The following is a 21,624-nucleotide window of genomic DNA, read 5'->3' as shown; positions in this document are numbered from 1 at the left end:
ATGTCAATATGGAGCAAAATCTCTTGAGGAATATTTCCAGTATCTTGTTGACTCTATGCCACGAAGGATTAAGGCAGTTCTGAAGGCAAAAGGAGGTCCAACCCGGTACTAGTAAGGTGTACCTAATAAAGTGGCCTGTGAGTGTAGAATAGATGCTGCGACAGCTCTACAGTCATCACTCTCACCTTCATTTTAAAATAACTTGATTATATTTGTAATAACGCACACCTTTCTCAAAACCATATACAAATGAAATCAAGTTGAATTACGATGAAATGACAAGTTACACTTTGTGATATCTTTGCTCATAGTTTACCCACAATCAAACCTGTTTTAAAAACCGGGGCGTTCACTGAACAGGAACAAACCTGCCCCAGGGTCAAATGCTTTTGACAAAACATCATTCATTGTCATACGTTGAACGCAGAGCAGACTAAATTCCATTAAGCCAGATTACAGGTGAAAACAGTGATTTGAGTTTAATGACTTTATAAACAATTATATAAAACAATTACTTTAAAAATCCATGCATTTTCAGTGTAAATTTGGATTTGAAATATAGAAGGAGATCTATGTACATCAGTATGTCCTGTAACAGCATTCTGACTCGCTCGGGCCAGTCAAGCAGAAAAACACTCGGGCTGCATAGAAAAGAGTACATTATTGCCAACATTTATAGGAAACAAGAGGAAAGATTATCATGGAAATGTTCTAAGGAGAGCTCATAAGTGCCTCTAGCTATCATCGACCCTTTCATGTCCTTTTTTTTTTAATTACACTTGTTGAATTTTTTCTGACATGACGGTGTTATAAAGTGAGGCCAAGTCACTTACAGATAGTGATCAAACAAAAGAGGAGATCCAACCAACGAGACGTTCCCTACAGAACGAACACACATGGAATATTCACCCAAGTTTCATTACATTATTCAAAACTACTGAGATTTAGTCCAAAAAAAATCAAAGAAAAACAAAGGAAGGAAAAGAGAAAGTAGCCTGAGTTGATGGGGAAATAGTTAAAAAAATACCAGCCTGAGAAAAGCCCATTTGATTTACTTTATACAATAATTTACAGTAGTACAATGTGAAAAAGTGACACTATCTGATGCGCACTAAAAATAGTCCAGATTATTTTACAGCCGAGACAGATTTAAATAATTCAAGCATGATGGAAAGAAAACAAACAAAATTACAGATAAAAATTGGCAAAAATGGTCACAAAACACTGTAAACGAGGTACTTTGGAAGGTGAACCCCAGTCCTTCAGCACAGAAACCCTTTACGTCCACTAAAGACGAAACGCGTGTGTGTGTATGTGTGTGTAGCGTCCTTTCACTCAACACTTGTTAAATAAGCTGCGCCGCGTTTATTTACGGGAGTATGTTGGGATCCAGTGTCGCACGCCAGAGCGAAACACGGACTCGTCTGTTTCAAAAGTAAAAAACCACAAACGAAAAGGAAAGTAGTCAATTTATAAAATAATAATTAAAAAAAATTACTCTGCAGCACCTAGGAAAGAATGCCGCCGACTCTTAAATACAAAAATACGTGATCTTTGTTTTCCTCCCAGTGGTGCAGCGGCTGACAGTCCCCTAAGGCATTCCTGTGTGATGTGTGTCTATGGCTAATCGGAGGAGAAGCGTTATGTCTTGCGGCCGCTCCAGACCTGTTCCGGTGTGCTTTTGTGGTCGGACGAGTACTCGAAGGGCGAGCGGTGTCCGATAGGAGAGCGCTGGTCCCGGGGCGAGCGGTGCTCCATCTGCCAGTCTGAATGGTAGCGATAGTCCCGGGAGGATTTGTGGTGCGAGTAGTCGGAGCTGCCGGAGCGGTGCTCAGAGTGGAAGCGGTGCTCCGAGTGAGTCCTGTCCTTGGAGTTGCTTTCTGATCGGTGCTCCCTGCTGGAGCGGTGCTCGTCCAGCTTCCTGTGCTTGCTCTCGCTGTAGTATCTGAAAAAAACAAATCAGGACGATTATGATGCATCTAAGTTTGGCACAAGTTAACCTGACATTCCAACTACTTAAAGGGACAGTTCACCAAAAATGAACATTTCCTCACATTCAAGTGGTTGTAGTGTTCTCATGATTCTAAATTTCGGTCCATTTTCCATTCGTCCATTCGACACCTAACAGATTCGATTGATGTATTGCTCTTATCTGTCCGATCAAAACTGAAAGTGTAATTTAAAGTTCTTTTCGGCGTTATCAGGAAAATACGCCTCAAAATACATATACGCGGTCTTCAACCCCTGGGGGTTAATCATATTGTTGTATTATTCAAATTAGGGCAAATAATTTGATTACTCCATGTCCATGTAAATGTAGTCAATGTTGACCATCATACTATGTTTTGTTCCTACTAAAGATGTCAGTGGCTGCTTTTATTCCAACATTCCTCAAAACATGTTTTGCACAAACTTTATAATGGCTCGTTTCCACTGACTGGTACGGTACGGTTCGGTTTGGTACGGGTCACCTTTATCAGGCTTGCGTTTCCACTAACAAGGGTACCCTTTTGGTGGGCGTGGTGTATGACAGAAAGTTTCAGTTGACGTCATTCTCGCTCGAGGAAATGTCTACAATAAAGCTGTACGGGTCACTTACATATCATATAAGAAGCGCTTCTCACAAAACAATTGCTTTACACACATAAATACTTGTGTAGAAATGTTTATTACTAACTTTTCAATGAACATGAGTTGATTATAACTGCAGATCAGACAGTGCGAAACAGCCTACTGTAACGTCTGTAATTATATTAAATAACTAAATAAATGAACATATATAAACACAAACAGACCCTTACAGTCTCCGATATGTTACCATATCATATTAGTTCATATTAGTCCACAAGGTGAAGATAATAAGTCAGTTATACATGGCATTTTGTTCATGTTTGCTAATAAATAATGTGCTCCTTTTTTCCGGCTTCTCCTTTGTTTCTTCACGCTTCACTCTCGCGTTTGTCAGTGTCTGACAGGATCGGGTTTCAAAAGCACGTCAATAATCAAGCGCACGTTATTATCATCAGCTCAAGAAGTTTGTTATTTCAGATATAATGTTAGACGCGCGGCGAGCGCAAGGAAGAAAGCGAAACCGCTCGCGCCTTAGACTGGCTCGTAAAAAAACTACGGGGCACAGGGTAAATCTGCTCTTCTTGGATTTGTGGCTGTTTATCAAGACGACGACAAGGTTTGTTTGAGCCCAGATCGATCATGGCTCGTTATTATATGTTTTTATAATTCCACTATAATCTCTCGCTGTGTATTTCAAACATGCCGTTTTTTTAGTTTTCATTCTGGGTTGTTGCGCAAGCGAATGACGTATCTCTTTAAACCAATAGCGTTCAGCTGCGCGTGTGGCTTCGCCTTTTGGTACCCTTTCTCGTGTTTGGTACCCTTTCAAAAGGGTGCCGAAAAAGTGGTACGGTACGGTTCGGTACGCTTTTTGACAGTGGAAACGGCCATAAAAGCGTACCAAACCGAACCGTACCACTCCGTGGAAACGGGCCTTAAAAGTACTGAAGCACTTGTGAGTTAATGTTCATTTTTGGTTGCACTACTCCTTTAACACATTACTAAAATAAAAACAAAACTTGAAAGTACCAATTACCTCATTTTAAGTCAATAATGAGCATCGAAAATTAATCAAACAACAACACACAAAAAATAAAGATCTGTTCAATGACCTGCTGTCCGGCCGCTCTCCTCTCTCTCTGTACTGGTCTCGCTCCCGCTCTCTGTGGTCTTTGCCGTTGCTGAAGGAGGAATAGGGTCTTTTCCTGGAGTCGGAGCTCTTCCTGTAGGAGTCGCTGGCATGATGCTCTTTGCTGTGTTCGTGGTGGCGAGATGAATGATGTCTGTCAGAGCTGTAACTGTCTCTGCTGCTCTCGTCCTGCTGAGACTCCTTTAGCCGCTCAACATCTGACAAAACCACATTAAAAGGTTATAAAAACATGCACACAAATATGACTGATTATCAAAAAGACGAACACAGCGACTCTTCAAGCTTATTTTTTAGAAATATGGTCCATGACAAAGCTTTATTATATTATAATCCATGCTATATATTATAAACAAATACGTAAAAACACATCTGTATAGACCTACGTGCCTTTTGAATGGTTTTTCATGGCAAATACATTTGTTTTGCTTTACGGTTGTTGTAAAAGTTTTAAAACACGTACTGTATGTTTTATAATTGTGCCAACATATTATTATCATCATAAGACATTTAAATAAGTGTATCACGCGCGTGCATACAGCCCGACAAAAATGAGAGACAGGGCTATCAAACACATGCAAATCCCATCATGGATAGAGACATTCAATGTTCTTTTTTTTGTCAGGAAGTACAGAGAAAAGCAGCCCATACAGTCACATCTGCAATAAATCTTAAGTTGTGTGTAAAGGAGTTTAAGGAGGAGTGTATATACTGCAGTTACAGTTAAAAATTTGTTCAGATGAGGAAGAAAAACTGACGAAAAATCATTAGATTTATGTTAATGTAAATGATCATGTTAAAATGACAGTAAATATTTCTATATTTTTACACATTCACACATTTGCATTACTAAAAGCAGGAAAGAGACAGGGTGACAGGGTATGGTAAGCAGCATCTTCGATGATACCCTAACCGTAATGAAACAAATCTGTTGTGACGGTCTCTACAAGTCATTATCTACACACAATATGAATGCCCAATTAGAAAAATACTACGAACTATAACATACTATTTATGAAAACACTTATATATATCCAAATGCCCAACGCAAGCTGTAAATTTAAAGCTGGCTGCGTTCCAGACCAGTCCATCTTGATGACGTATAATGTCTCCTTTTTAAAGAAGCATAAAAGATTTAAACTTAATCCACTCTATTGATTCAACTGTAAAGGAAGCGAATCTTCCCAAAAATGTTCACTATATCAAAGCTTATTAAGCAAATGCATTTCCAACTGCCATTACTTGATAAGCTTTTTATATTAATGGGCAATGCACAGATATTGATGTTTTACAATGTTTTACACTACATTATTTGAATCTAACAAGCTTAGTTTACAATGTTTACAATGCTCTATTTACATTAAATCTAAATCCCAAATATCAGAAACGACAACATATTGTTAAGATTTAATGTCAGTTTTAATGTTATTGATTAATGCACTTACTTGACAGATTTCATTCATTCATTTTCCTTCTGCTTTGTCCTTGGTTTATCAGGGGTTACCACAACGTAATTAACCGCCACTTTTTTATTTTAATTTCTTAAATTTTTTTATTTAATTAAAAATTTTTATGTTTGGTAAAATGATTTCTAATTGCATCTTTAGTGATTTTAAACTAATTACACTGTAAGCAGGGATGTCAAACTCAAATTCCTGGTGGGCCGCAGCTCTGCACAGTTTAGTTCCAGCCATGCTTCAACACACCTGTATAGGTTTCAAACAAGACTGAAAGACTTAATTAGTTTGATTAGCTGTGTTTAATTAGGGTTGGAACTTAACCATGCAGGGCTGCGGCCCTCCAGGAATTGAGTTTGACATCCCTGATTTAGAGGTTTTTGCAAAAAAACACAAGTGGATTTAGCTGGTTGACGCTAAAAGAAAATCTACCTTGTTAAAAACCTAGAAATGATCTAAATTGACATTTAAATTATTATTTTTTTTATTATTTACTAGCTAATAACCTTATCATTAACTATAAAATTAAACTTCTGAACCTAATCAGAGGAGCCTGATAGAAAATGCTTATTTACAAAAAATTAGGTCTGATGGATTTAGAGGGCTTTGCATCTGAACTCTTCAAGTCCAAAACCACCTAAAGTGAGCAAAGAAAATCTCCTAAATAATGGACTTTTATTCAAAATTTGACGTTTACATCACTCACTTTAATATTTGAAAATTAACAATAACACAGAGTGATGGAAACACAGCTACTGAATAAAAATTTAATACAAGTTAAAAAATGGTATGGATATGCTTATAAGGTCAGTAACATGCATTTAGTACAATATGCAAACAGGCACACTCTACAGCAATTATTCTAAGATCCATTAAGGGAAAAAGACATCTCTCATAGATGTTAATTACAGCGTTATACACATTTTTACTACTAAAATTTCATGACTTTTCCATGATTTTTCCAGGACTTAAGTAAATTTTTATGACCTAATGTTTATATATGCGTGGTAAAAGAAAAACAATGCCTGTCTAAATTTGTTTAAAACACGCGACAATCTATTTCGCTTCAATTTAGATCCAAGTAAAATAGATTTGGATAATGCTTACGCCGCACTAATAATGTGAGAGTATGTGATTGGCCGAGGACAGAAAAGAAGTAAATAACCTATATTCAAGTATACAGATATCTGTTTTCCATGATTTTTCCAAAACTTTGTGGGTTTTTCTGTTTTTCCAAAGCTTTTCCAGGCCTGGAAAATGCCATGTTAAAATTCCATGACATTTTCCAGGTTTTCCATGACCGTATGAACCCTGTAATAACCGACTGAAAGCACATAAAACGGAGTGAACATACCTGCATGTTTAAAGCTTTGTGTATTTACAGTGCTAGTGTTCTGCTCTGCTGCCTGAAATGAAACAAACATTATAACCTTTAACCATTTTGCATATATATTTAACGAAGTGACAAAGCAAAAACGATTACAACATAAGTTCTAGTATTGCTTCTGGAGTAATTAAACAGACTTAAACAAATATTAATTGTAATAAAATGTCAATAAAGTGACCATATAGGGTTCATCGCCTGATAATAGTTAAAAAAAGGGTTAATAGAAATGTAAAAATATCAATGTGTTCATACCTGAGCATTTTCTTGTCGTTTCTTGATAGCGTGCTTATACAGTTTATGCAGTTTCCTTGCATCAAATTCTGTGAACTTTGAAACGAATATCCACAGATTTCTGGAATGTGAGAATAAAATGTATCGTTAAACTCAAATTAAAGCCTCATACATGCGCACAAGGAGTACAGAGTAAAAGTGAGCGTACTTCCTCCACTGTTTGATCTGCTCGGGGTTGGTGTATTCTCTCAGACACTCAGTGATGTGATCTCCTATTTTGATCAGGCATTGCCGCGTGTGTTCCAGCTGCTCTCGCTCAGACAGACCTTTCTCTGGACGATCCAACTGCTTGAGTGCAGCCTTCACAGGCCTCATGCGCTCCTTACACTGGCAAAAACACAACAGAGCAGCAGTTAATAGCCATGTGGAAACGTTTTCATATGCTCAGCAATTTCAGGAGTATGTTTATACAGCACTTAGTTTGGTAGACTTTTACAGCGAGCAGGATGTGAAACATGAAAAAGTTTAACTTCAAATTTATAGCAGCTCTTCAGTGTTTGTTTATACTTGCGTCTGATGAAGTACTGAACAGGGAAGATCTCCAAGCCAAACGAGGAGCCTCATAGCTCCTCCTACCTGCTAATCTACTGACCAATGACAGTTCAAAGGAGATTTCACTTTTCCAGGAAGCTTGTTTTTAAAGGTGCTGAAGTTTTTGACTAAAATATCAATATGTTTGCAGATATTTAAGAAAAATGCTAATTGAGTATTCTGGTTTATCTGAAAAACAATGCTAAGGTCAGTTATTCTGCTTTGAGAAATGCGAGTTACATGCTGGAACGTCTGTCTTTGTTTTGGTCATTCAACCCACCCAATGCCAGTTTACCCAATTACATTTCAGTAACCCAGGCTGCCTTTTTGGAAGATCATGCATTTCATTCATTCAGTCAGAAGGGCTCTTAGAGTATGCGTCCGTGACTGAAATGTGACCTCCGGTGGACAGTAGCAGACTCCGAAATGAGACACAGAATCAGAGTTCCATACGAGGTAATCAATTAGCAAATAATATAAATATTATGAATGTAAACATACACACTATGGTTGTGCCGATAGATGATAGTATCGTGTCTCGTCAATAGGCATAGATATTGCTAAGAGCTGAAACCTATGACGATTTTAAAGACGTTATTTAGCTTGTTTCACATTAATGTAGACCTATTACATGTTTTAACTGCATTATTGAATAAAATTAATAGTATTATTATTTTTAATTATCATCATTAATAATAAATGAACTACAAACAATTTGACAGGTTCAGCTGTTCACATCAACATCAATTGACCGACACTTTCGGATAAAAAGGAATTATTTCGATTGCTCTCTTGCACTCTCTTTCCATCTCAGCAGCAGCAGTTAAAGTGTGAGCTGCATGCGAGGGCACAGCCACATCTCATAGCAAATTAGTTTGTTACTTTGTTGTATAAAAATAATCGGCTAAATAACAAAACCGGATTTAATTAACAAACAAGTTAAATAAAAACGATTTTTAAAAAATTAAACAACTGAAAAAGAAAAAGAACTCTAAAACCATCTCAAATGTTCTGGAATAAATCATGTTGTGGTTGTTGGTCATTTGAGACTCCTTTATAACAGCACTCCCACAAGATTCTCTCTTGCTTTCACAAAAAAAAAGTTATTTATCTTTTATATCCTTTATTAATTGTGAACCCGAAGTCACAATCAAATCCTGTCCCGCGCCGCACTGTAGCATCAAGTCTTGTTTGAAATAACTTTGTTTTCAGCGCCTATTTAGCTGTAAGAGCTTAGTGATTTGCATTGGTTTGAATTATTATCCAAGATCAAACATAATGCAAATTCAGTAGGTTATTAAATAAGTTTTTAAAAAAAATCAGCTGAAAGGTTATTAATTATGTTTAGATATGGTAATAATAAAATGTAATATATATATATATATATATATAAACATAACACCGCCGCGTACTATGTGATAGCATCGTGTATCAGTGATCTCACAGGGGGACGATATGACGATCTGAAAATTTTGTATATTGCCCAACACTAATACACACTGCACTTTTAAACTCCTTAAAAGCTCCAAATATGCTTCCTTTTGGGCTGATTTTGTTTAAAATAATATCAAACAATATACTGCTTTAAATATATCAGGCCTTTTATTATTAATGCAATATTAGTGTTTGAGGAAATTCACATAAACATGGCTTCTTGGTTCTTCAAAATCTTCCATATTGACTTTCAGTACATTAAGGAAGGAGGAACCTGACAAAGCTATTATCTAACTAGTGTGATTCACTTAATGGCTCAATTCTCCAGCAAAGGCAAATTAGGCTTAAATCTGAAAAAATACTCACCACGCTGAAGGTTTTCTGGTCCAGTTCTTCAGACTCCTCAGACAGTGGGATTGCGTCTCCTCCTGAGGGCGTGTGAACAGGGGTATCACCCTTCTCTGCTTTTAGATCGACAGCCTGAAAACACATTTAAATAATTCATGAAACTTTTACATCAACAAAGAAAAAAAGGGAACACTGATATAGATGCCAAGCATTTTTGAAATCTTTGGCTGAGAAGGCTCAGTAGAGTGTCACAAAAATCTCTGCCAAAGGTCTGTCATACTCATTGATTCCGAATGGAAGGGGGACAGAGAATTTGCAAGAGGGAACGCTTTATCTCAACAATATATAACAAAAAAATGGGCAAATTGAAAATTATGTGAAATGTGATACTTTTGTTGTTGAGTATTAATGATATTTATTGCAATATAACCTTTCCCTAGAGAAAAGCTATTTTTACAAAACTATTAAATAAACTATTTTACACTGTTAAGTTAGTTTTTACAAAACTAACAGGTAATCATTTTTTAAATTTTCAAATTTTATCTTATTAAATGTAATCCAGGCTTAAAAAGTACGTCAAGGTGCAAACATTTAAACTTTTAAAACACTATGAATGACTAAAAGCCTGAGGCAGATATTAAGACCGCAAGGCACCATCTTCATGATATATATATATATATATATATATATATATATATATATATATATATATATATATATATATATATATATATATATATATATATATATATTTATTTATTTGTTTATTTATTTGCATACACTATTAATCAAAAAACAGACTAATACACTCACATACACTAATAGACTCATTTAGTCATCATAATCTTAAATCCATTAAAGTTTTTAATACTTTGATTTTTTTTAAACAACGTTTGAACATTTATATGCATTTATGCACGTATTATATCATCTTCACATCAAATTACAAAAACAAATTATCGCTTATGCGAGGCGTTTTAAAATTTTATTTAATCAATTAGATTTTCTAATGCAGCGTCTATGGGGCAGGAGAGTAAATTTGTCGTTATTCTCTCTTCTTGCTACTGTTTTCGGTCTCACACAATTTTTCCTTTTTCTAAAAGTCTTGAAAACACCATCGTGGAGTTTTTCTGTTATTATTTCAACAATATGATTGTAATAAAATTGTTTGTTGTACTCCCCCTTTCACTGCACTCTAAGGGTGCTTTCACACTTGGTTCAATTGCCTGGACCAAACCAAAGTTTGATTGTCTCCCTCTTGCCACCTTCTCTGCTGGTTTGTATTTATGCAATCGTTTTTCTTTCTGAACATCGGTACGCTTGCATTATCAAGCTGCTGTTTTGTGTACTGCTGTGTTTAGGTGGCTGCCACAAAAGCAATTCGGCAAAATGGAGACGTCCGCTCATCTTAGTCATTTTGCTTTTACTGAATTTTTTGCTTTTGTTACCAAAACACAGAGAGTGACTTGCATCTATCTGCTGCAAAAAACATTCAGAACATCATGCGATTTCTGCAGAAGTCGTTTTGGTGGAGACAAGCAGACATTGGCCCCTTTCACACAGTGATACCGATAAATATCTGGAAAACTTCCGGAAGGACTTTACCAGTAAATTCAAGAAAGTGCTGTTCAGACAGACAAGGACGTTCCGGAATCTTTTTGGAAAAGATCGTTCACACATCCATTTAAAAATACCGGTAAATTCTGACATCATTAACCAGAAATCAGCTCTAAACCGCTGCACTATTTTGTAAATCCACTATTTGTAAACATCTGATTACATTACAAACTCTGTGGATGGAGAAGTATTGTGAATAACTTCGATGAAACATGTAGAGAAACACTTCGCATGTCGAGATGTACATAATATGTGTGTGTGTGCTGGCGTTCACCAGCTGCTTTATGTGCACACGCGTCCGAGCTTGAAGGTAAACAAACAACGGCTTATCATAAGCATTTTATCAATACACAGTTGGCATTAAGGAACAGAAATGTTATCTGACTAGCTAAATGTGTCTGGAAAAATATTCACAGGCATTTATTTTCATAAACCGCTCGGACTGCGTGTTCTGATTGGCTAAAGTAGATGTCTCACGTCAGCGCGTTCTATAGGTAAATGCACTCTTTCCGGCGATCTTCCTTCTGCGTTCACACAGAGCAGCATTCTGGAAAATTACCGGTAATGTTACAACTTCTCTTTCCGGAGAATTTTCCAGTGTTTTAAAAAACAGACCTTTCTGGAAAATCGCCGGTAATTTTCCAGAAAGGTCTGTATGTGTGAAAGGGGCTATTATAATTATTGCACTGGGTCAGTCTCGCTTGTCGCCAAGGTAGGTGATACACACAGACATACACATGAATGAACGTTATGAAAACTAAAGTTTGGTGTATTGTTGGCTGTTCACTTCCTTTATTTGGTACGATTGCATTCATAGCAGAAGTGAACTAAATCAGAGTTCCCACGAACCGTACCCGAGACTAACTCTTTCAGGCGGACTCAGGTGCGGTTCGCGGGTGCGCACCTGAGTTCAAAAGACAGCATTCACACTAGCTAAATAGCTAAACGTACCGAACTCTGACGTCAAATGAACCCAGGTACAGACCAAAAGCGCTAGTGTGAAAGCACCCTAAGTTTACCCAACTATGATTACTTCTGCTGCTGCGAAACTCGGAAATGTGAAAAGAGTTCAATATGTTCAACTGTAGATTTTTTTAAACAGTGTAAGAAATATGCCATAATGATGATGAGCACCTCTGCTGGAGAATCATCCTCTCTTTGCAAAGGCTCTGGTTTGATCTCCTTCTCCTTCACTTCCCTCTCTTTGCTGTCCCGTCCCTCTTCTTTCTTCTCCTTCTTCATTTCCTTTTTAACGACTTTCTCTGGCGTGTCCTTCTCAACTGGCTCTGCATCCTCAAGCTCATCCTCATCGGAGTCATCTTCCTCTTCCTTTACGGTCCGCTCTGGTACACGTGCTCTCCTGTTCGGCAGCTTAAGGGGAGGAGGAGTTTCCTGTAAGAAAACAAAGAATTTATTTAAAAAAAATTTCATTTAACATGAAATATATTTATATTTTGAACTTTCTCCATCTAGATTTGGTGAGGGATTATTAGGTAAAACTGGCCTCAGACAGTTTAGTTTAGTCTGTGTCAAAGCTGCAGGATATATAATATCAGGCTTTGCTAAAAGGCTGGTTATTTTACCAACCATTAGGGGTAATAGTGGTAGCCTAATGCAAATTTCAAAGAAAAATCTTAACATTAAAAAAGGAAACATAAGACGAACCACAACAGATCAATGTCACAACGAATGATCAAATAATGTAGCCTAATTTACAGCAAGCATCATGTTTTAGCTAGATTGTGTTGTCTGTCATATACGTAGGCCTATAGGTCTGTTATTTTTACTAAAAAGAGATATATTATTTGAGTTTATCACCAGAACTATAGAAACTGTAGGGATGCACCGATCCCGATACTTGGATCGAATATCAGTTCGATACTGCATATTTTAGCTGGATCGGGTATTGGCCAGCTGGTACCAATCCAAATCCGATCTTGCGCGTGTGCTATATTCGATGTAATTTAGAAGCCAACAAAAGCCACGAAGGCAGCCTATTATAAGGCACTGGAAAGTTGTCATATATGCCTACTATATCCCAAACGTTTTGAAGCCATTTTATAGTTTAATGTGAAATACAGATGAATATTTAAGTGGTTAAATACAAGTTCAGTTCAGCGCTTCCCGCCGTTGCACCTGTCAATCATTCTCCATTCATTCACAATTCAAACTGCGCGTCGCGTTCCTGACAACTTGAAAAACTTTCTCCAAGACTAATTGTTCCTGTTACTATAAGTAATTGGTGGAGAAATTCATTTAGTTTTGCATTAAATGGGTTCATTTTGACCTGTAACATGGAGATCATTGTCGTTTCTAAATCATGTTGCGCTGTGTCTGTTATCAGCACATCGCCTTCGCAACACTGGAGAGGGTTATTATTTTGCTCTTCACACACAAAGTAGGCCAACCTGAAACTTAAAAAAATTCAACTTTTAAAAAAAGGCTCAATAATACCTTTGACAGATCTTCAATGCACTGATTTCACCCCTTTGTGCTGCTGTTTTGGAAGTGTCCGTATACCGGAGGTCTGCACGCTGTGTCTCAGTGGTGCAAGCGCTTCATTTAGGCACCAGCTGCGCAGACGTGACATGCGACACTCCGCAAGATTATTCTTACAATAAGTTTCTGTTCTCTCTTATTTCCGACTGAGTTTATTCTTCCGAGGGTAATACTTTAAGTGCTGCGAATAGTTTGTAAAGCCTGGCTCATTGTGGTCAAAGTAGTTGATTAAATTAAAAGGCTAAAAGTGAAACTGACGACCTGGTGCATATGAATTGTCAATAACAGAAAATTATTTGGCATAATATAGACTACTCTGAAACTGAGAATATTTCACTGTCATTTTATTTATAGTAATATTTTATTTAACAGACCGGTTTGTCAGTTGCACTGAAGCATAGGCCTATAAGCGGACCTTGTTTTGAACATCACCTCAAATATTCTTGTTGATTTTGTAGATTACTGACCAACAAAAAATACATTAAAATAACCAACAAACTACATCAAACGAAATTAGTTTCAAAAAGAAAATTTTTCAGACATGCTTTCAGGTTCTTTATCTCACTCGTGGCAAGTTTAGGCGAGGGTTTATTAAGTAAAACTGGCCTCAGACGGTTTAGTCTGCTTCAAACCTGCAGGAAAATATCAGGCTTTGCTAAAATGCTGTTTATTTTACCAACGATTAGGGTCAATAGTGGAAGCCTATTACAGATTTCAAAGAAAATCTTAATATTAAAAAGGAAACACAAGCTGCACCACAGCAAATCATATCAATGTCATAATGAATGCTCAAATAATGTAGCTCATAATTTATAGCAAGCATCATGTTTTTAGTTAGATTGTGCCATCTGTCATGTATAGTAGGCCTATAGGTCTGTTATTTTTTTACTAAAGAAGATATATTATTTGAGTTTATCATCAGAACAATCGAAACTGTATTATGTTAATAAAAACAAACAAACAAACAAAAAAAATGGTACAGTATCGGGATTGGATCTGTAATGGCCGATACTCAAAATTTTGGTATCGAGATCAGATCGTTCCAAATAAAAGACGGTATCTGTGCATCCCTAATTAGGCTGAAAGAAGAATGTCACATACATAATGGTAATTTTCATTTTTTGTATACTACCCCTGTTATACTGAATGCAGAGTTCAGTTCACATGAGCAGGCAGGCAGGTCAAATCAACATTTTCGCCATTCTTAATTAAAAGGCACAGCTCCTGCCCTCATACGCACAACAGCACCATTACAGCAAAACCAACCTTTTCCTCTTCATCCTTCTCATCCTCTTCATCAGAGCTCTTATCTGAAGGCGGCGCAGAGGACAGACTATTCGTCACATCCTCAATCTTCGGTTTTACAGCTTTGTTCTTTTTGCCCCGTGGTTTCCGGTTGCGTGATTTTGCCTATGAAGCAGAAGAAACATCAAGGTTTTAACAGTATCATCAATAAAACCAATGAACAGCAAATTAATCAACTGTTGACATATTAACTGTTCACATTGATCCGTATGAATCACAACACACAGTTCAGAATGCACATGACCCGTAGACTAATAACTTTTTTGAACTTGTAGGTTAATCCAACATTTATAACAATTGCAGTGAGATCGCCTCCCGCGTCATTCAAATCATGTGTATGAAAGCATTTTGGCTTCCCTGTAAATTATGATGACAGAAAAGGTTGCGGTGGGACCTAAATGCTTTCTTAGGTTATTAATTAAAGGTTTTTTGTTTAGCCTGCGTTAATGTATTCAGCATAAGGCTGCACAATTAAACAATAAAAGATTCAAATCTCAATCCAAACCGGCGCAACATGAATGATAAATGATAATGATTACGTTTATTAATCGAAGTGCTGCATTCAAATCTGTGTTTGATCGAGAAAGATTCAGTTTTTGCACTTTTTCAGTTAGTTACATCAATTAAATAACACAGAAGTACTTGGAGAACAGTTTATAGTTCAGATATAAACACTGAAGTTTATGGTAAAGATTAAAATTAGTGGAACTTGACGCCGGTGAACGTTGTAACAATTACATTGTGTAACCAACAGGTGGTGACAAACAACATTCAATATTAGGTCACTGAATAAGTTTTCAAAAATAATACACCTATAATGAAACAAAGTTATATGTGAATTGTTGAATCAATCCTTGAAAATAAATATGATCTGTTGTACAAGATGTAAGATTTCCATATTTAGCATTATCAGCAACAGTAGCAAAGATCATTTTTCCTATTGAATATTTTTGTTGATATTTTTATTAAATATGCAGGTTTCTACAGGGTTCATGCACAGTTTTACTACTAAAATTCCATGATTTTTCAAAGACTTTTCCAGAACTTACAAGTGCATTTTCATGATGTAATGTTTCATGTAATGTCTACATATACATGGTAAGTAATAAGAAAAACAATGGCGTTCAAATTTATTACAGCATATCATAGAACACACAACAAACTATTTTGTTTCAATTTGTTTTTATATTATGTAAAATTGATTTTGATAATGCTTACACAGCACTAACAATGTGAGAGCAAGTTTTTGGCCAAGGACAGAAAAGAAAGACAGCTAACCAATATTCAAGTTAGGGCTGCACAATATATCGATTCAGCATCGATATTGTAATATGTGCATCCGCAATAGTCCCATTGCAGGATATGCAGTGTTGGGATTATAGTTTAATATAGTTTATTCATAATGAAGTAAAAGTTTTTTAAAGAGATAGTTCACCCAAAAATTACTTCCCATTTTCATTACACCCTTCACTTGTCTCAAACATTTATGAGGTTTTATTTTTTTTAATGAACACAAAAAGAATATAACTGAATAACTCCTAGAGTATTGAAACAAGTGAAGTGTGAGTAAACAGTGAGTACATTTTAATCTGAGTAAACTGTCCCTTTTGTCCACTTTAATAAAGATGAAATAATCTACAATAAAGACTATGCAATGTTGATTATTCAATATCTTTACCTGAATAGTGAATATCTGAAAACTAGAATTCACTTTTATCTTTACTATATTTTATTTATCTATGCTTGTAATTTATTTCTTATATATTATTCGAGATTCACTCCTCTACAAAATCAATCCAAATAAACCTGTTAAATCATCTGGTGAAATTGTATTCACATCGCAATATACATCACAGAAATACAAAATACCGTAATGTCAGATTTTTCCAATATCACGCAGCCCTGATTCAATTATACAGATATTTGTTAAACTAATTTCCATGATTTTTCCAAAACTTGGTGGGTTTTTCTGTTTTTCCAAAACTTTTCCAGGCCTGAAAAATGCCATGTCAAAATTCCATGACTTTTCCAGGTTTTCCATGACCGTATGAACACTGTTCTTAGTTCTGTTTGCTAAAACCAATGGTTTTTGCAGTGCTATTTTTGTATAAACAGAAAGCAAATGACATTCGTTTCCTTGCTTTTTTACTGATTCAAAAAATGGTCTGATCCGTGACTCAAATGGTGTGATCCAATGCAGTTATAACAGAAATCAGTACATGTTAATGTACAGTACACATAAATGTTGCCATGTATACAAATTTTGTCCAGCACCAACAATAAAGCAACCTTACACAACTCAGCAGAACACACAAAAGCTTTTCACTGTGAGCATTTCAACGCAAGAGTAAAAACTAGCCAAGAGTGCCGTCTTCTGTCAGCTCAGAATCCATTCAAGAAAGATTGAAATTCTCAGAAGCAATGCAGCAGTGATTATTTTTGCCAAAGCTCTAGGTCAGAGATGCCCAAAGTAGGGCCCACGGCCAAAGTTAGCCCATTATAACCTTTGATTTGGCCCACCATGCCATCTGAGAAGAGAATGATGGAGAGTGTTGGGGTGAATGCCTTTAACACGGAGATCGTCATTTCTAATTTGATGTAACCTTTTTTGTTTGTTTGTTTTCAGGGTATATGCAGGAATCCTTTTTAACCTTCTCCGAATATTTTAAGACCTCGTCGCCACCAAGTTCTAATTAGTATCAAACCTTTAACTTAATAAACAGTTGCTAATAAACAGTTGTAGTTAAATAAATCAATGGAGCACAACCGTGCAACAGAACGTAAGCTCGGAAGAAACAAAGCCTGAAAGAATAAATCACGCAGTTGTTTTAAGTGACAGATTTCAGTCACTGTTTAAACTCGTCTTTCTCCAACCAGGAGTACCAGGATTATAGTCTGAAGAATAATCAGGGTTTCACGGTTATCACGTCTAATGTAAATTTAAGCTTTATCTTAGGTAAGTATTTAAATGAACTGTTGTTATCATCTACGTTCATAAATACATAATAATTTAAATCATTTGTAATAATTCGTCTAACATATCTTTTGTTTACATTGCACTGAAAGCCACGCACAACTCTCACAGCTACGGCGTGAGATGTTTTCTACTCGGTGCATCTGAAAGCCGCGAGCATATTGGCATATATTGGAATTGAAATATTGGAAATAACGAACATAGGCGTGGAAAAGACTGTTGTGAAGATATGTGAATGGCCCACTATTATAGTTAATCCAGTGTACGTGCGTGTGTATTAGCCTTAGTGTAGCTATTTACCTTATTCTCCACCGACGAGTGGGCGCAGCCATTTGAATCATTTTGGCTTGAGACTTCCGGTCTTATTCACTTCCATTTATTTTTAGAGGTTAAAAATTCAATTCAATTCTCCTTTATTTGTGTAGCGCTTATACAATGTAGATTGTATCAAAGCAGCTTCACATAAAAGGTCATAGTAAACAGGAACAGTGTAGTTCAGTTTGTAGTGTTTAAGTTCAGTTTAGCTCAGTTCAGTGTGGTTAATAATCACTACTGAGAGTCCAAATATTGAAGAGCAAATCCAGCGATGCGCAGCTCTACAGATCCCGAGCCATGCAAGCCAGTGGCGATAGCGGAGAGGGAAAAAAAAACTTCACTAAAGGCGAAAGTGAAGAAAAAAAAACCTTGAGAGAAACCAGGCTCAGTTGGGCACGACCATTTTAATTTCTCCGCTGGCCAAACGTCTTGTGCAGAGCTGCAGTCTCAGTGGCGGAGGCTGGAAGCTGGCCTCAGCGAAGACTCGTCTGTCTCTGTAGCGTCACAGGAATCAGTCTCAAGTAACAGCTCTGTATGCTGCTTGTTGTTGCAAACTAATATTTTCTTATTATATTATTCAACTTTTTCTGTATAGTCATGCAAACACTTGTTTGTAGTGCGAGTAGTTTGATAGTTTTCTGCCTTTTATCATTCCTAGTCATTTCTCCCATAGGTAACTGAATCGGAAGCTCTAAAACAAAATCGCAAAAACGAGCGCACTTCCGCATTAAAGAATAAGGTCAATAAGCTCAGAACTTTAAACTAGCGCACACAGGTGGCATAACTTTGTTTAGTTGCAGCAGTTGCGTTTCATGCAACAGAAACGCGGCGTTGAGAAGCCCTTAAGCTTAAGTATCCAAATGTCATCGGCTGCTTGTGCCACTCACTCGCTTAATGTCAGGTGACTCACGCTCTGCGCAGCATTCAACTGCAGCTCGTACTGTATTGAATAGATGCACGTCACTTCATTACAATAGCTGCCGTTTTTAGACTGAACTAAATTTATTTTTGATGTCTTGGTCACACTATTTGGAGAGCCAGAACAAATTGCCTCCAATTGAATAGCCCTGCTCTATGGTTTTGCTACATGTGGAGAGCGTCACATCACCTTCCAGCGTTTGTCGCAAATTACGTGACATCACACGGACAGAGGAGCCTGGCCGGATACACCCGGCCGAACCAATCAAGGAAAATAAATACATTTATGCTTTGAGTCAAACAATTTGGAAAACGCTTGAACAAAATTTAAAATGGGATTAAGACTTTTTAATACCTTTTAGGGGGCCTTAATTTTCTCATAATGGATTTTTCAACTTTTAATACTTTAAGACCCTGCGGACACCCTGGTTTTAAAACGAAAACGAAATGTTTCATTTAAACGAATCTGATTTAAAATGTAAATAATGTCACTCGACTGATAGAGGACTATGTGTAGTCTAGTGTAATTCTGTTATAAATGAAATAGTTTTTACTGTATTAAGTTCATCATAAAATGTACAAAAATGCTGTATTAGTTAATAAAAAGCAACGTTTTGTAGTTATTTTTAAATAAATCAGCAAATTACCCATGGCAACGATATTTACCTTCGGCCCACTAGTTTCAATCAAGTTTGGTTTTTGGCTCTTCATAAGAAAAAGTTTGGGCACTCCTGCTCTAAGTAAACTATCTTGAATAATTAACTAAGTCATGTGAATTTGTAATTTAGCATCAAGAGTTTTAAAATGTACCACTCCTGAACAGTCAAGGTTGTTGAAGTAGACAGAAAATGTCTAAACAAACTTGCCTGATTTAATCAACTGTAAAATGAAAGGGACAATAAGACCTAAGCGTTTTTGATCTCTGTAATTTCAGTCACTTTGCAGAAACCTGTTCATTATGTTATTTAGGAACCAAGTTGTGTTTAGCAGTAATGAGAGTTCCTTCTATGTGACTCACAGTGCCAGCCTGTTTCTGTGCTTCTTTCTTGGCGAGGTCTTTGCTGAGTAATTTGATGAGGTAGTCAGCTCGAGTCTGCAGCTGTTTGGCCTGTGGCTTCTTGTCAGGATCATCAGGAAGGAGCTGCAACAAGTTTTGTAACACGTTATAATTTAAATGCCATCATCACTATGACAAGAACACAGTGTAACAGGACATATTGCTCAAGCGATTTCTCTGTGCGTTTCATTACCTTATGTGTGAGGTTGAGGTCCGGGTCCATCTTGATCATCTCCCAGCTGCCATACCCATACTCATAAATGCCAATAAGCAGGCTGGAGTCATCCTCTTTACCCCACTCAATGTCAAAATGAGCTGCCTTTGAGTGGCATGGGATTATATACCTATAAAACAAACAAAAAAATAAATAAAATCATTAATTCATTAAAAACTCAATATAGTATGGTGCAAGACCCTTGCGTTTAAATTAAGAATTTTGCTGGATCGCAAAAGAATTACGACTTTGTTGATTTTGCGTTGGATTCAACAGAATTGCGGGATTGCAAAACAGCAAAAAACTAGTAGGTCTGTTCAGTACATCTTCATTTGTGTTTAACAGAAAAAAAGGAAACTCACGCGCTTTAGAGGAAGTGGAACTCGAGTAAATGAATTTTCATTTTTGGGTGAATTTTCCTTTTAAAAGAAATACTTTTAATTTTATGGCACCTCATATTAAAAACAACAAAAGAATCAGGGTTGCCACACTTTCATAAACAGCAGATTCAAGGACTTTTTAAAGCACCATTCATTTCAAATGAAGCATCATTGTGATTAACATTTAACTTTTCCTTAATATTTTCATTTAAATTGAGAATTTTCAAACCTTTTGACTGTTTTAAAACGACATGTTCAAAGAAGTTTGCTGAATTCAGCAATGGTGATATTTAAATGCTGAAAAATTGGTAAAATGTGCATTTATTTTTCAGTATTATTGTATAAACCTTTTAATTAAGATATTTAATTTAAGAATGTCTGGGTATTTTTTTCTGTTTTTGAAAATTGAGTACAATTGATGAAATGAAGCCATAAACAAGTTTAATTAAAAATTTAATTCAAATAGTTTCAAGGACCTACGTTAGTTTAAGTACTTTCCAGGCCTTGAATCCATGTGTCAAAAATTCAAGCACGTTTAAGTACTTTCAAGAAACATGGGAACCCTGAAGGATGTGAACCCGTATGGAGAAGATTGGCCGGACGCACCCGGCCCGAACCAATTGCATGGATCGAGCATGCCATTGTTAATAGAAGGAAAATAAATATATTTATGCTTTTTGGGAGTCAAACACTTTAGACAACGCTTGAACAAAATTTAAGACCTTGTAAAAACCCGATTAAGACTTTAATACCTTATAACTGCCTTAATTTTCTCATAATTGATTGATCAACTTTTAATACTTTAAGATCCCACGGACACCTTGCTTTTGGTAAAGTCTAGATCGGATACGCTGCTGGCCGGAAGTGTGATACGCACATCAATATAGCAGCATTTTTTATGAAACTGTATAACAATAATTAATATTTTTACAGTACTGTGACGGTTAGGTTTAGGGCTGGGGTAGGCGTTAAAAAATACAATTTATTGGGTAATTTAATAGATAGCATAAATAATACTCGGTACAACTAATGTTTTTATGTTACTGTGACAGTTGGGTTTAGGGTTGGGGTGGGGAGTAGATGTTAATAAAATACAAATAATGGGAAATTTAATAAATAATATAAATAATTCTTGTTAACTTTCAGCCGCATTCAATCTAGCGGTCTTTCTCTTTTCGA

General features: G+C 36.3%; 1 protein-coding gene across 2 annotated transcripts in view; it reads right to left on the bottom strand.

The window, feature by feature from the left end:
- Positions 1-453: 453 nt before the first annotated feature.
- chd1 (chromodomain helicase DNA binding protein 1) overlaps positions 454-21,624 on the bottom strand; it is a 60,136-nt gene continuing 38,965 nt past the window's right edge. For both annotated transcript variants that reach the window (XM_056466311.1, XM_056466313.1), the window contains exons 28-37: positions 20,045-20,195; positions 19,813-19,935; positions 14,549-14,692; positions 11,918-12,175; positions 9,185-9,298; positions 7,002-7,180; positions 6,815-6,914; positions 6,530-6,581; positions 3,684-3,918; positions 454-1,945 (exon numbers count right to left, since the gene is read on the bottom strand). In XM_056466311.1, the coding sequence (XP_056322286.1) occupies positions 1,642-1,945; positions 3,684-3,918; positions 6,530-6,581; positions 6,815-6,914; positions 7,002-7,180; positions 9,185-9,298; positions 11,918-12,175; positions 14,549-14,692; positions 19,813-19,935; positions 20,045-20,195 (1,660 nt within the window). In that variant the 3' untranslated portion in view covers positions 454-1,641. The remainder of the gene's footprint in view (positions 1,946-3,683; positions 3,919-6,529; positions 6,582-6,814; positions 6,915-7,001; positions 7,181-9,184; positions 9,299-11,917; positions 12,176-14,548; positions 14,693-19,812; positions 19,936-20,044; positions 20,196-21,624) is intronic.

Source organism: Danio aesculapii, chromosome 10 (genome assembly GCF_903798145.1).
Source record: "Danio aesculapii chromosome 10, fDanAes4.1, whole genome shotgun sequence".
Lineage (NCBI taxonomy): Eukaryota > Metazoa > Chordata > Actinopteri > Cypriniformes > Danionidae > Danio > Danio aesculapii.
The sequence above is the reverse complement of the archived record's forward strand: the minus strand, read 5'-3'. Positions and strand labels throughout refer to the sequence as shown.